At 36.4% G+C, this 16,492-nt stretch overlaps 1 protein-coding gene across 1 annotated transcript in view; it reads right to left on the bottom strand.

Annotated features, from left to right (window-relative positions):
- Positions 1-16,492, bottom strand: part of spock1 (SPARC (osteonectin), cwcv and kazal like domains proteoglycan 1) — a 109,152-nt gene that overhangs the window by 29,861 nt on the left and 62,799 nt on the right. The window contains exons 5-6 of the mRNA XM_024283943.2: positions 14,006-14,086; positions 457-571 (exon numbers count right to left, since the gene is read on the bottom strand). Coding sequence (XP_024139711.1) covers positions 457-571; positions 14,006-14,086 — 196 coding nt within the window. The remainder of the gene's footprint in view (positions 1-456; positions 572-14,005; positions 14,087-16,492) is intronic.

The raw sequence follows: 16,492 nt of genomic DNA, 5'->3' as shown, positions 1-16,492 counted from the left end.
TGTTGAACACAAAACTGTCTAATTTTTTTTTACCAAACTGCAAACAAAAGACAAACTTTAGGTTTATTTTATGCTTTTGCGTGGGGGATTTTGGTCCAAAGGTATATAGGAAATTAAAATCGAAGTTCTGCTTTGGCTTGTTCTTCTTTTTAAATGTTAAAGTCAACAAAACAATGAACATATATTTCTATAGATGAATAAAAACCTGAACTAAACCACCCAAGTGTTATTTGTGCCTATTTTTTAAAGTTAAACTAGGTTTTGTTTTTCTCTATTTAATGGAAATTAGACATCTAATGCTAATGATCTTTAAAAAAAATGTTTTTATTATATGTAAGCTTATATAAGCACATAGAACATTATTTTTATTTTATTTTTTTGTCATTTGAACGTCCTAAAAACCCTAAGCAACTTAAATGCACAAATTCTATTAATAAAGATTTCATTGGCTCCTACCTGTGGCCAGGTTGTTTTTGATTGATGCAAATGGCAGTCTGAAAGTCGTGGCTCACGCACACCTTGTGAGAAGGACAGTGGAGCCTCAGGCATGGGTCCTTGGTGGTATCTGGCCCTGAAGAGAGAAAACAGGCAAAATTTATAACTTTTAAAGTGCAAAAAAAAAAAAAAAAAGAATGAGTACCAACACGCAGGGCAGGAAATGTCAGCACAGCAGTGCCGAGGTTGATGCAGTGAAAAATCATGCTGTTCTGTTAGTTTTACAGATGGCAGACTCCCACCTTCTAATAGCTGAAGCAGGCAAAAAAGTAATCGCTTAGAGGGAAAGACTGAAAGGAAAAACATGCGTGAAGTAAACAGTGAGAACTGTGAGTTAACTAATGAGAACTACTCTCTCCAAGCATCAACATCATTTTCCTAAAGATCAATTTCCAGTGGAACAACAAGGCCGTGGAAGCATGACACTGCTGGCTGATGTCCAAAGTAACAAAGGATCAAAGCAAGGTCATTGACTGAGCAATGTCCTCTACTAAAAGCGCAACCCCACCTGCATTTGACTGACTCAAATGTGACTAAAGTGGTGGAGAACAAAGCCAATAACAATAAAAAGAAAGCAACTGGCACTTGGAGCAGAAAAAGTGGACTCTGTCACTTCTGGTTTCAATGGTAGATACTTATTAAAAGACGATTAGAACTCTTTTATTTAACAAAGACAACTAAAAAGACAACGATGCAGCATGAGTAGTAATTACCAGGGTCTAACCAGCAGTCCAGCCTCCTTACAAATAACTATAATTTTAGTCTCTTTGTGCAAAAAATATGACCTTCAACCAGAGTCTGTAAATGATTCATATTAATTACTAACTTAAGTGCTATTTCTAGTACAGTTTCTATAATGATTCAGATTATGTGAACATTTTAAAGAAATGAAAACAATATTTGTTTGCTTATCTGTAGCTAAACAAAAAGTATACTTTTTCTAGTTTCTTTTCACTTAAACTCCATGTGATGGTTTAGAAGCAGGAAAGTATTTGGCCTTTTGATCTTGAAGTGCTACAAATACGATAACACTTCTTCTTCTTTTTTATTTTTTTTAAACAACTTCTACTCTGACAACCTATTTTCGTGTCCAAGTTGTCACATATTAATGTTTGATTAAGCCTCCTTCTCTTTTTGACATTTTGGGTGTCCCCAACTTTTCGTTTTTTTGACGTGCTGGTTGTTTGTAAAATTTAGGGTCCGCAACCCTCGTCACGCGATACAGGATGTACTACCGAATGCAGTGCTGGAAGTGGTACCGGATGCACACCGGTCCTTAGGATGCGTCTAGTACCGGTACCCTAACCATAACTCGGTACTGGTTCACGTCCAGTACTGCGTCCAGTTTGCGCCTGCTACCGTGTTTGTTACTGGTTCGGGTCTGGTGTCGGGTTAGAGTTAGGGTTAAGGTACCAGTACTGGGTTTGGGTATCTGTGTGCTACATTTTGCAGTGCTGGACCGGTTCTGGAGATTGGGGACCTGTGATTTAATAGGAACAGGCATTACGTCAAAAAACGAGTGGGGTCACACAAAACATCTAAAATGACGCAGATGCGTCCTCATCCAAAGGTCAATATGTGACGACTTGGGGATGAGAATGTGTTGACTATAACTGATCCTACTACAACTACTACAGCTGCTACTACAGCTACAACAACTGATACTACCACTGATACTGCTGGAGCTACTTTTCCAACAGTTATAGTTATAGTACTCTCAACCACTATGGATACTATTGTACTATTCTACGAATACATGCACTGAAATTACTTCTTATAATACAAGCTAACAATAATAATTATAGACAATCACATTGTTTGGGAGCATCATAAAGAGCATGTGAAGACAAAGTAAGCTTTAAATCAAGAGTAAAAATCAAGTCTTTTTAAAAATATTTTTAAATGTCGAGTTAATTCAAACAGAGAACTGATATTTTTACATTAAATCCCTAATTGATCTAAAAGTTATTAGAATTCCATCCTATAATGAGAGTTCTTCTCTCCATTAGTGGCCTAATGGGTTTTGTTTAAGGACATCTAATGTGAAATACATTTTTTTCATATCACTGAGCTTAGGAGACGACTGAAACATGTTTCTTTTTTCCCCGATGTTAATTCCACAGAGAAACCTCAGCAATCAGCCGAAAGATGACACAAAAACTGTCGACATTATACAAGTAGAGCTGACAGACAATAGGGAAAATCTTTCTAAATCCTTCAAGAAGACGAACCAACCCAACAATAAAACTGTAAAGCTTAGAAAGCCTGTAGGCAGAAAAATTCCTAGTTCACTGACAAACACACTTCCTCTTTACTCTGCATGATAGACACACAAAGAGAGGCGGAGAGAGAAAACACATTTGTAAGTCACCCTTCTATCATTTCCCAAAAGCAGAAGAAGGGGAAATGTCTGTTGTGCAGTATGCTTCTATTGCATGATGATTCAAATTCATCGTCACCTTCATCTTTCAGCATGAAGTAAAAGCATGTTTTTTGTTTTTTTTTCCAAAGCTGAGAAAAGGCATTATGGATGTAAGAAAATGACAGATGAAGGGAGTGAGAAGAAAGTTATAGCAGACAGATGGAGGAAAAAAACAGATCTTATCTGGTTAAAGGAGGACGAGATGACCGAGTGACCTCTACTCATAAACTACTGATAAATCTGTGCAATTAAATACTCTCTTAAAAGTGACTTTACATTGAAATGCTTAAATGTCTTTGCAAAAAAAAAAAAAAAAAAATGACTGATGGGAAATTAATTTCAAGTTTAATCTCAATATTTTTGCATTATTTAGGTGAAGTAGGGAGTGTAAACAAGAGTGGAAGAGGACAACTGATAGAGAACGAAAGATTGAATAATGATGGAAAAAAATAATGAATGTAGATACTGGGAGAAAAAGAGGAAGATAAAAAAAGAGGAAAATGATGTTCAAGCTAAAACAACAATGAAGAGGGAATTAAGGAGACTAGGATACGAAGCAAGTAAGAGATGTGGGCAAGAGAGAATTTATCCATCTATTTAGAGCTTGAGTGAGCAGCACCGCGCTGGTTAAAGTAGCCAATCAATTGTAATGCAGAAGGACTGCAGCACATGCTTGCCACCTCTTTTTTCACTTTCCTCAATGACCGAGCCATCTGCTTTATTCCCCACTCCCACCTCTGCCATATTTATTGTCTTAAAATATTGATTTGACATGAAGTACGCCATCATTAGCAAAAAGGTTAACCAAATTAAAATAATAATTATGCAACTGTATTATTTTTCCATGAACTCAATAATTTGCAAAGCTGCACATGTGGAAATGAGAATAGTTTAGACTATATCTAAATGTGCAAATATTATCTGGTGTTTCTTTTTCTCCTACTGCCAATAAGCAGCTTCTCTGAGTAAAAATGTATTATATTAAATAACAGCCTTAATCTTTCTGTGCTCATATTCCAATACTTAATCAACACACCTGATGTTGACAGTTGACAAGTTAAGAAATAGCAGAGATGCCTCTTTTATGAATATCAAGGTATTATATTCTTTATAGCTAAAATATATTATTTTAATAACAAATCAATTAAGCTGTGTCATATTCTGTGTTTTGCATCCATTTGTTTTGTATGTGGTTGGTGGGTCATTATAGAGGTTCTCTTGTGCCAAATGTGTTTTGCCTCTTTTTTTCTCTTTTAAGCTTACAGCCCAACAAACTTGATGCTCCAAACATGTGTGGGAGGAGCTATCGTCAAGTTTTTAGCCCCCTTGTTCCTTGGAAGCATTGACTGTATGTTTAAATTATAGGACTGGCTATCGATTATAATTTCCAGAAACGGTTCAATTAAATTCACAAGAGCCTGAATTGATTCGATTCTTTCGATTCTTCAATTCAATTAAATTTTGATTTTACATAGTTATACACATTTGCTAAGAAATGCATTAATAATCAACAATATGAGTTGAACAAATGTATATTAATCTGATACAGTTCACATACTGTAAAACTTATTAGTGCAATAATGAGATTGTTAAAATAAAAACAATAATCAAATTAGAGGATCCTTATACTATAGTCTCGATGGAAAATAAAAAAAATCCTAAAATTTAGTTTCCTCCATATTGTTTTTGGACTCCACCCACTGATTGTGTCATCAACCAATGCATTCTCACTTCCAACCTGTCATATATGGAGGTATGGTTCAGGCCCCCACTGTGTCACATTTGACCTCAACCTCTGGGCCGCAAACCAGTACCAGTCCAAGGGCCACTTAGTACTGGGCCACAGACAGAGAAAAAGATGGTAATCAGGGGTCTACAATGCTCAGGACGCAGTAATATACCAGTATTGGGACCGGTACCAGACCTGTACCAGACTGGACCAGTATCCGAACCCCGACGTCCATTACTGTATAGTTGAGGACCCCCGATTTAATGGGAACAGCCAAAAAAACAACGAGTTGGGGGCACCGAGAAGTCAAAAAGTGACACGGAGGGGGTCCGAACCAGACTTCCATTATCCAAAGTTCACATTTTTGAATTATCCATATGGAACGATGCCAAAATCACACTGTGATGTGCAAAACCTGCTACTGTCAGACCGCTGTACCCGATGGCCAAACCTCTGAAAGCATCTGTACATTGAATTAACATTGAAACTGGGTGTCTCGTGTCTGATGTGATCACAGCCTAAGTTTGATGTTGGTACTTGACTCATTCCTCAAAGAAAGAGGTGAACTTACAGCCTTGTCCAAGACCCAATTGGTGATACAAACCTCTGTATTTGTACACTAGATTCTATTTCTTTTCGCTTAGACACATATTTTCAAACATATTTTTTTTATAGATAAAGCTTCTTTCAAACCACTACTACTACAAATAAATATTTTATTCTATTCTTAGTCAAAATTATCCAGAGATCAAAAACTGACACTGCTTTTATGATTGTCGTCAAATGGAGAGGTAACTTTTAACATCTCTGTAAGGTATAAAAGTCAACACAAAGATCAGATGGCCTCTGCCAGCATGTAAAGAGCATTCTGTAAACACGTTTTTCATGTTCAGCAGAACAGATACAGTTCTGTGTCAAGTTGGTTATCATTTTTCAGATGACAGTGCTTAAAGATGGAGAAGATGGTGCCCACTCTTCAACTCTAAAAGCAGACACACAGATCATTGAAAAGAATTATGGGATTTTCCAAAAACCCTACTCTTAAAGAAATGATATCAACTCTAATCTGACCTATTTCTGTTATAACATTACTCACTAAGCAGAGCATTTTAGCTCCAATAGACTAGTGTCAATGTAATTATTTTTTTGCTCGATCTAAGCAAAAAGTAAGTCAAATAAGCAAAGCATTAGCTTGACTCTAAAGAACAAGTCAGGATGCAAGCTGAAGCATCTTGCCGAAGTTTCTATTTTGGACTGTTACAGTGCAAACACACTTTTTGTTGTTCAATCTTTTTCCACATAATTTAAAAGCACTGCTATTGTCACAGGAAAAGAAACACCATTAGAGCTTTTCTGCCAGACATAAACGTACAAAAGGTTATCTTCTTTTAAAACTCAAATGCACAGTTTGGACTTTTATTTCTTTTCTACACGGTCAAAGTCATTATTCACACAGCTCTGCTAGTCATTGTCCTTGGACATGTGTTGAGATGCCTGATGCTCCCCGGCAAGCAGAGCTGTAAGACTGAGGCAGATGGAGGAGTTGTCCGAGTCTTAGTTGAGGACATCAAAGGCAACAGATTTTTTTTATGCAAACAAGCCCCAGCATCCTCCAACAGAATGCAAGCTGACCATATTTGTCTATTAATCTGGCCTCTGCTTTGTATTGAAACAGCTGTATTTGAATTGACCAGTATGATGTGCCTATTTGAATGTCCTGGATATGTGTACATGGGGCACATATGGAGAAATTGTGTGACTGGTGGCCAAACTGTTTAATTAAAAAAAATACACTATGGATCAGTAGATTGTTTAGTATCCAACAATTTAATTATAACATTAATGAAAATAAAGAAGCTTAAGATTTGGACAAAAGTTTTGACATAATTTTTTTGTCGTGGAATAATTAAAAAAAAAAAAAACTCACCCAAAACAAATAAATAAAGTTGTAATGAGCAAAAGTTATGGTTCCACAGTCATTTATGACAAAACTGGGTTTAGATTCTGACACCGCTGTGTTATTGCAGAACAATAGCAGTAGACCCGACCTGTTCCAAAAAAAGAATGTGATTAGAATTTCAGCGAGTCCTCTGTTCTTGTTTTGTTCTGTGGTAAGCCACAGAAAGGCTGGAGCCTGACTGTCACCAGGGAATCTGCAGGGTACAACCTGGACAGATTGCATGTCCATCACAGGGAGAGTAAATGTTGCACGCTCACATTCGCTCTCACAGGCAATTCTGAATTATCAGCCTCTTATTCATGATTTTTTTGGGCCGTTCAACCCATATCTGCAGGGTAATTAAATGCAAACTCTTGACTGAAAGGTCAAACCCAGGATTTAAACCCAAAACCTTTTTGTTGGCCTGTGGACAGGATTAGAAAAATGTTAATAAAACATTTAAAAAAAAAAGAAATTAGGTTCTGGTTAGCTGTGGGGTGTACCATTTGAAGAGGCTGTCCTGCAACCTTTTGCAGCATATGATCTGCCCTCTGTATTGTCAGATTAAGGTCACCATCCCCATAAAGTTGTGCACAAAAGGAAAAAAAAGTGGTTGTAAAACTGCAAACTTTTACACATTTGATGAATTTGCAAAATGTAGGAAAATAATAATAAAAAAAAAAAAAAAAAACACAAAAAAGGTTAAAAAAACAAAATGACTTTTGTCGATCTGAGTTTCAATTTTGAACTTGCAAATAAATGTGTCATTATTATTCAGTTTATTTTTGTTTCACTTGCATGGTCCAGAACTATCTTCATTTTTTTTTTATTTTACTATTTTATAAATACAAAAAAATGACATTATGCAAATGTTTGCCCCAAGTATATCACAAGATTTATACACAAATTTTATTCAAAAAAATCCTCAGAACTCCTTAACAGAATTACATATTTTCTTCATCCATCATACTCTACTCATTACTGAATACAGAATATGAAAAAGTAGACAGGATCAACTTAGCAGAAATTATGATGAGTCATTCAATAAAAAACATGGATTTAAATAAATGGAAACTAACGAGCAGATTGTTTTATTTTGAAAGTAATTTTACCATTTAGCTTTGTGTAGCTACCTGTTTCCAGCCTCAGTCTTTCCTGAGATAAAAGGCAAAATTGACAGTAAAATGCTGCTGTAAAGGGTGGAGGACAAAACACTCGGATTGTGTCCTCTAATGCTGGACACACGCCAGGATAAGACACAGTGATTGGATAATAAAGTTAGTCTGACTCCAATACCACAGACTAAATTGCGTACAAGCCCTGCTAAAGAACAGACACTGACCTTAAATTAATTGCTGCAGAGCTACACACGGGTCAATAGGTCGTTTTAGTGACCTGTGCATGCGGTGGTATGCGCTCTTTTATCCACAATCTGTTCCACCTCTCTCTCGTTATTTACTCTCCCCTGCTATTTTGTCTTAGAGCAAATAAGCGGGTCTGTATAAACTAAGCAACAGCTTGAACGGCTGTTCCCAAAGGACACGTTTGTAACTGTTTTTAGAAATATGAGATTTCCTTTCAGGCTTTGATAAACAAATTAAAAATGTGTTTTTTTTTTAAAAGGAATCCCCAAAGTGTGAAGAGAAGCAATGAAAAAAGAAAAAATTAGTAGGGAAAGTAATTTTTTTTTTCGTTCATATTGTGGGGGGAGGGTTTATAGAGTAATCCCTACAGTTTAGAAAAAGGCAACTAAAAGAAAAACAGATCAGAAAGAGATTAAAATTGTCTCCACTTTATGCTTCGTGAAGCCTCTCGGGGTCTGACTGTTTGGCCTGGAGAAAGCTACTAGAGCGATGGACGTCAGGAAGGGACGATGGGGGGAGAGAAACACAGACGAGGCCTCTGGTAGGAAATCAGCGATGGAACAGATTCAGCAAAAAGAAAATTAATTATTGAAAACATAAGCAAATCGCATTATTGGGGATGTAATTGAAAAATGGAGAAGATAAATAGGCTATTACAGTCTGCATGTCAGACGGAAGCACAATAGCTTACGGGAGGAAAATATCCACATATAGAAGCTGTGGACGATCAGTTATTATCGGAATGTTCATCAGTGACGTGCAACAATTTTCAACGCAGCGGCACAATCTATTCACATGGACAGAATCCCAAAATAAAGATTTTTTTTTTTTAAAGATGCCATGCAAGTCATCAATCAAGCATTCTTTGACAATGGCCTTAAAGCAATGGAGTACAGATTAATTAAAGGACCGCAGCAGAATTCATCAGGTGAAAAATGCTGAAGGTTACAATCTCAGTAATAACTATCTTTCTTTATAACAATTTTAACAATTATTATGAACAATCACAGTTTAAGGCAGCAATTATTTTAAGTAATTGTGACAAACTGTTAATGGAGTTTACAAGTAGGTGTGTTGAAGCGACCTAATATAAAAGTCTTGTATTGGTGGATTTATTTTTAGTCATGCAGGTATCTTGAACTTGTCATTTTCAAAATAGTTATCAAAAAATGTGAGAAAATATAAAATGGGTTGTATATTCAGAGAGGATTATACACTGAAAGCATAAAAAATGTTCACGAGATTGTAATATAACATGAATGTCCCCCACAGGCAAGGTTTGCAAAGTTTGCACAGAACTAATGTGAAAACAATTTAGAGGTATTATAGGAGGAAAATGTTAGCTGCATTTCTGTTTCTCTAAATAACCATTCTCTGTCACGTCCTGGTGAGGGCTTGAAGACAGACAAAGACAAGAATAATTTGCCAGTGAGAGAGCTTTGTCAGTTAACATCAAGAGAGTCAAGGTTGCACCTTCACTCTGAAACTGCTGTGCATCAAAAGAATAAAAGTTGTTTTAGGAATCTTAGAATCATGCATCGATGCCACTAGAAATGTAATCCCTGCTGTAAAAATAACTTTATAAAAATCTAAAAAAGACTAGGGTTTTTTATAAAAATTTAAGCTTTGCAGTAAAAGAGAAAAATTTTGTCGTGGTTTTAGGCAAAATAATTTATTAAAAAAAAGACCCAATTCTTTAATAGTAGTATCTCACACATTTTAGAGACAGAGGTGATATTGGGAAATATAGTTCTGTACTTGTTTAATTTGAATATCGTTACGATCTTATGATTGGAGACTAGAGTGCTAGTTTCCAGTATCACAAATAACCATTTTATTCCAAGTACTCTGATCGATCCTAGGTGATAATGGAATTACACGCTGTTCAAAAACACGTTACCTACAATATCTGACAAAATTTAGAAAACTTTGCAATCCAATGTGTTAGGAACAAAAAGAAAAATTATGCAACAAAAAATTCATTTTTATCCCAACATGTAAAATCTCAAAGTTCCTGACTATTAAGATATAAAAAAACAAACAAACAAACAAAAAACACTTGTACTAACAACCACTATGCTTTCAAAGTCATACTTTACCTCGCCTTTGTTTTCATGTTTGATTTTTTTACTAGCTACACCAAAAAAAACACACATAACATAAAATAGACATTACAAATCCGGCAAAAGAAAAGTGGGTAACAGTATAATTACTGTTTTATATGTTAATACAGAAAGGTAAGAAGAAAAGGACTGGCACCGGCACAAGATTTATTTGATGTATTCATTCTAATTTACCCTCTGTTGCCCCTCATACACTGGAATAATGTAAAGTAGTTTCTAGTCCATTTTATAATCTAATCCCAAGACATTTAACCAGCCATATGTTGCTGAAAGAGAAGGACTTTGCCAAAGTCCAAACTTTTATTCTGTTTTGGTGAAGGTCACTGTGACAGAGTACAGCATGCAATTTTTAGCTGACAGACCTGGCTTCCTGCCCTCTCCCAGTGTCAGAGATGATTAAATGTTATTCCATGTGTGGCATTTATTATTTCAAAGTTCAAGCATGTATGTGTCCATAAATGTGAATGAGTAAGCCCTTGTTAAATTGCAGTCGTGTTTCCCTTGTATTTCATTTTTCATCCTCTCAGTGTTGCTACTACTCTTTTGAATGCTCCGCCTAAGTACTAATGTAAATAAGGGGTCATAAAATTACCAAAATGTATTAAAATATATAGTAAGTTCATGGATTAGACCAAAAAGTTTCTTAAGTATGCAAAACACTTATAGCTGATGCCTGCTCAAAGTGGAGGATTAATGCATTATAATGCAGATTTTTCCCCCCTTATTCTATCAGCCAAATTTAATAGGTTATACAAAAAATGTAGGCTTTATTATGTATTGGTTTAAATAATTTAAAGAAACTTGGAATGCAGTTTAATTAGATACAACTGGCTTGTACTTAACTACATTATTATTTGCTTTTTTCAGTTTTGTTACAGTGCCAAAGTGCTGAGAGTTAACTGTTAAAGTGAATAAATAAAACAACTAATTCAGAAAAAGTATAATAGAGTGCACTCTTTATTGCTTTAACAGAAAAGTCACTGCATAAATCTTAGAAAACACAAAAACAAATTGCACTTAGCCTAAAAGTAAACAGTTTATTATTCTGTTGTAATGCTTACATCTGACTTGAAAGATAATAACAAAATCTTGGGGTTTAATTTGAACAAAAAATGCAAAAATGGGTTGTGATTAACCAAACAGACAAAACAAAATATGCGGAAGCTGTCACGATTAGTGTAATTTAGATTTGCATTTTGAGCCACTGTTTGGTTTATTATTTACTTTTCTGCTCTCTGCCTCTGTCATTGCTGTGGGATAACTACTCTTCCATGTTGTGTTATGAAAACAGCCCTGATTGACAGAGCAGCTTGTGTCCAATGCCATGATTTGTACATTAATTTGTGTTCAGCCGGTCAGGTGATCCAATCAGTAAACATGGACAAATTTAAGCAAAACTAGCTAAATATAATGAATCACTTTGAAAAGATGCAATGGAAATAAAATGAAAAGAAAAAAACAAATAAATAAAAAATCAAAGAAAGGATAAAAAATTCAACAGTAATAATAGTAATTATAGCCGCAAGTGCAGAGAAGAAAAAAAAAAAGAAGAGACCCCAACACTAAGCTTTGAGGTACTCCTGTAAAAACAACAACCCACCAAGATGTAAGCCCTTGTTATCTCACTTTAAATTGAAATGTAGGGAGCTATAAGTTATAATAACAGAAACATTATCTGATAAAGATTTTTATATAATTTCAGGGTAAAAAGGAATACTGATAAATGTTACAGCTTGATCAATTTTACTTCGATTGAACACGTAGAACTTCAAAAATTACAATGAACCAGACAGCCACGATGAGTGATTACGTTCCAAAAATGCTCATTCGGGGCTAGTGTCCAAAACAGTCTCTGATAAGAAAGGAAGAAAATCAAGAATGAGATTTAGCTATTATATCAAGGTGTCTGTATATAATGACCACGCTTACTGACAAACCATTGTCCAACTTTTTCATGATTAAAGCTTCTTTAAACTGCGGCCAGTTTCACCCACTCTTGTCATCTATGGCACCAATGCAATTTACTCCTTTTGGTTCGCTTCCTCATTTAGGTCTTCTGAATAGTCCATTCACACCGAAGTGAATTACATCAGAGTTCATTTACAAGTAAAATGAGACCCACATTCTTTTCAGGGCTCCCTTGCTTGGTCCAGACCACAGTTCAGGCTTTTTTAGTTGCCAAATGAAGGGGACTGTCTGTGAAAACAAACTCTGGAGCAGATCCAGCTTCGACCTGCGTAAATGCGACCTCTAAATGGTTATTACAATGATATGAGTGACTCATGCTACAGAGTTTAGCAAACTCGAAGGAGCTTAGGGAAGTAAAAAAAGTGATATTTTAATGAGGCAGTGTCGATTTGGCTTAACTCAATTTGTTGTAGAAATTCAGTGCAGAAAGAACAAAATATATAAAAAATATGTTTTATGGTGAAACTCTTGGAGTGAGAGAGAAAAAAAAAAGATTGACTGCAGACCAAAACTTCTGAATCTGGGAGCATACATTAAATTCTTTGAATGAGCAGAACTCCAACAGAGATTTTGAGTGCAACTGCAAAGTGCTGAGGAGGAGCAATTTAATACAAAAGGGTGAAAACCCCTTTGTAAATATTTTTTTTTTTTTTTAATTTATAAAAGGCTGAAAACAAAGTGGCAAATTTCCATTTCTAATTAAACTTAAACACTCCTGATAAAAGATCATCCTGTAATGACAGAGACGAATTACTACACCTGCACAATGTATCACAAACTAAATTACAAATTAAAAGGGAATTGTACACAAACATTGGTTTTAATGAGGAGGCTAATCTTGAGAAATATAAGTAATAAATGCAAAATGGTTGATTAATTTATGTAAGCATCCCTGATTATTTTATAAGGCCACAGATTGTGAGTCTGGCAATCTAACTTCACAGAAAACAGAAATGGCTGATATCAACTGGTGTATTTTGGCCAGCGTTTATTAAAACCGCCAACTGCGAGAGGGGAGCAAGTTAGTGCTGATCAGAAGAAAGTAATAAACCCCAGATGATAAAGAAAATAAATTAAAGGTCATTACAGGCTGACAGTTTATTTCACTGATAATGTTCAAGATCTATCTGGACCAAAAACACTAAAAACATGAAAAAAACAAGATAACATTTTATATGAAATGCTTCAAAGTGATGCCATACAGTGTATCTTTTATTTATAAATTGTAATGTGGTTCAAAGAGACAAGGGGAAATTTAATGTTTAAATGTTTTTTTGAATTATGTGTAATGAATGGTAAGTGCAAAGGCAATGCTACAATCATTGGCACTACAATGTGTACCAAGCAGGAAGAAAGCTGAAATTTGGAAAGTAGCAGGACGTTTGAAACTTAAACACATACTATGAATTAGGTACGATTTTCTTTACGTTTTCATGTCATTTTCAAATATTTTATTACTTCCAATTTTTTAAATGTGTATATAAACGGGTTTAGTGTGAGGCAGTAATATTAGGAATCCTAAAAGTACAGCAAATGTATTTTGAAAAGTAGCAACCCATGGTGACATCCAGAAAAACATCAAAATGTGTTCCGTGTTCTCGGCCACTTAGTCTGCGGAATATTCCACACAACTTGATTTTTAAGAGAAAATAAGACTGAGGTCTTGTGGGTTAAGCTTGAAAAGGCTTTCACATTTTTCTTGATAAATAACACATTTTGTGTGCTTGCACTTAAAACAAGAATTGTGGCATTTTCCTGTGTTAATCTCTCATAATTATTTGAAAAACTAACTTTAAAACTGGCTGTCCTATGTATGCATGGAGAGAAGTCCACTCAGAAAAAAACCCAAGCGAGATTTGAGTGAGGCGAAGTGCAAATATCTACACCACCATGCAGTCCAAAGTTGAAATAAAGCTAATAAAAATAAAGTATACATTTCTTAGTAAAATTCTTAGTAAAACTTACCGTTCTGTTGCACCTTCTTGGCTGAGCTTGAGTGTGTAATAGTAGCTGGATCTCCGTATCTCCCAGGTTCTGTAACTCGCTCTAAAAAGAGAAATAAGATCACATAAATATCTTGAATACATATCACATATTACCAGGCGATTACGCTACTGCCCAACTATAGCCATAAGGAGACTTAAGTCTGGGTCTCCCTGTGCCAGTCCCCAGCCCAGATAAAAACATTTTCAGCTTTGCACTAACTATCAACAAACACAGTTGCACATCAAAGATTTGAATCAGGGACAATTCTTTTCTGTGAGGCAATAGGGCCGAAAAACATCACTGCGGTCATGACATACATCGTTTTGTGATGTAAAAGGATGAGCCAGTTCATCATCCCTCTTATGAGCTCAGTGGAGTGCAGACTCTGCCACAGAAGTCAAAAGAGGCAAAGCCTTAGGGAGGAAGGAGAGCAGCCAAATACAAGGTAGGGAGTTTGTCATATCTGTCTGTAGGCTGTGACATTAAAACTCCAGTGATTAACTTCCTGAACTCACCCATCTCCTGACTTTATTAGCCAGCAGGGCTTTTTGACTGAGGGCTAACTGAGGACTTTGTATGAAGATCAGAAAAAGGAACGTCCGAGTCAGAAGTTTGCCCAACTTTTGTCAATACACCCGTTACTCATTATCTCCTACTCTTTCCCTCCTCTCCGTTTCTTTCCAGACCTTTCCTCTCCTCATTATCGGAAGACTCTCTTATCCACAAGTTATCCTTTCTAGAGGCAATCTCTCTCAAGTGCCCTCTATGGGCCTTGTGTCTATATATCTTTATATCTCCCTCTGCCTTTGTCCCAGGGGACTCTCTGATCCCACTGTCGCTTTCGTATGCTGACATTTTGCCTGAGGCTCCAGCTAAGATGGCAAGCAACCGCTGTCTGCTTGCATCCTCTTAAGTTTATTTATCCTAATTTGTGATGATCAATGGGGTACCTGTCGGCAAACCGGGTAAAAGAAATAAATAAATAATAGTCAAAAAACACACAAACACTCCAGCCTCCGGGCAATCTCTGTGGTTCCTCTCTCCCCTTGAAAACTGCTTGTTCAGCTCAGTTCATATTGCACGTCATTGATTCACACTGTGTTTCTGTGGGAGCGTGTTGTTTGTTTTCTGCCCGTGTAACGGGAAGATGCAAGGTAGTAACTTTGTGGACATATCTGACTTCATCTACTCATTAAATTAGCAATTCCCACTGTCTGAGCGTGTCTCAAAAGACTCAGGGTATCATTGATTGCCACTTCGTTCATTTTCTGTGCGAGCCTGGAATCACTGTAGCATGTATGCGCTGGTTTCACTTGATAATCCCAGGACTAAACTGAGGTTATAGACATGGATTACTTTTCTATGATGCAGCCAGCAAGGCATTAAAGCCAGAAAACTAAACAATGTTTAAAGAATGCCTCGAGAGCAAGCTACAAACCCACTGCACATTCTACCGAAATGAGATATTTATTTTCACTCTAATTCACACTCCATTTCCTACATAGACCTGAGGAGCTCACAGCAGTTTGTAGTCCTATCTGTCTCGTCTCTTATCAGTTTTCCTCTTTCTAATTCTCTTAGCTCCTCCAGGCGTAGATCAAAGACAGTTTTATGAGACTGTATTAAGAGGCGGTGATAGAGTCAGGGGAGATTAAAGATGGACCGATGAGAAATGGGAGCAGACAGACAGCACATCTGCAAAGAGGCAGATGCGTTGTAATTGGAGAACGAACGAATGGATGAAAAACATATGAGGACAACAAATGCTCTACTAGAAAAAACACATCGTCTGACTGATTGGTAATTTGGAAGCTCTGCATTTCTAAGGCTTTGTTAGCCACTGCTGTGGCCAAATTCATAGTGCTTTGCAAATTACATCAATCTTGCAGCCAAAATGGTTCCCATGGCAATCATTTGTTCTTTATACTATGTGTTAGTGAGAAAAAAAATTAAATAAACACCTGGAAATTGTCAGCTAGACTTTTAATGTTTTGTCTCCATCTGCAGAGTGACCTCTGTTGTGGTCTCGATGCCAACTTGAATCTCTGACGTCTTCTGGACCGACTGTGATAATGGGACTGAATGGCATTCAAAATCCTCGCTTTGACTCTCCCTCTCTGGATAATGTCCTGTAACCACAAACTCATAAGTCTGCTGGGCATGTAGAAGAACCCAGATTCAAATAACTCCAAGACCTTTTGTAACACTGGCTTTGCTGACAGCACAACTGTTATCGCGTGCCAAATACTCTTTCTCCCTTCTGTCAGGGCTTAACAGACTGCAACTGCCAAAGTGTTACTGACAGGAATGAGTAGAATTAATAGGCATGCAGAAAGAAACGAATATAAAGTTTGAGGATCACTAAGCTGACCTGGAGGGAATAAAGGATTCAGCTTTAACTGGATGGATGAAGAATGCAGGCTAACTTTTGTGGTTTACAAGCTGAAAATGTGTTGGAGTTCAATA

The sequence above is a fragment of the Oryzias melastigma genome, linkage group LG10 (assembly GCF_002922805.2).
Source record: "Oryzias melastigma strain HK-1 linkage group LG10, ASM292280v2, whole genome shotgun sequence".
NCBI lineage: Eukaryota > Metazoa > Chordata > Actinopteri > Beloniformes > Adrianichthyidae > Oryzias > Oryzias melastigma.
The sequence above is the reverse complement of the archived record's forward strand: the minus strand, read 5'-3'. Positions and strand labels throughout refer to the sequence as shown.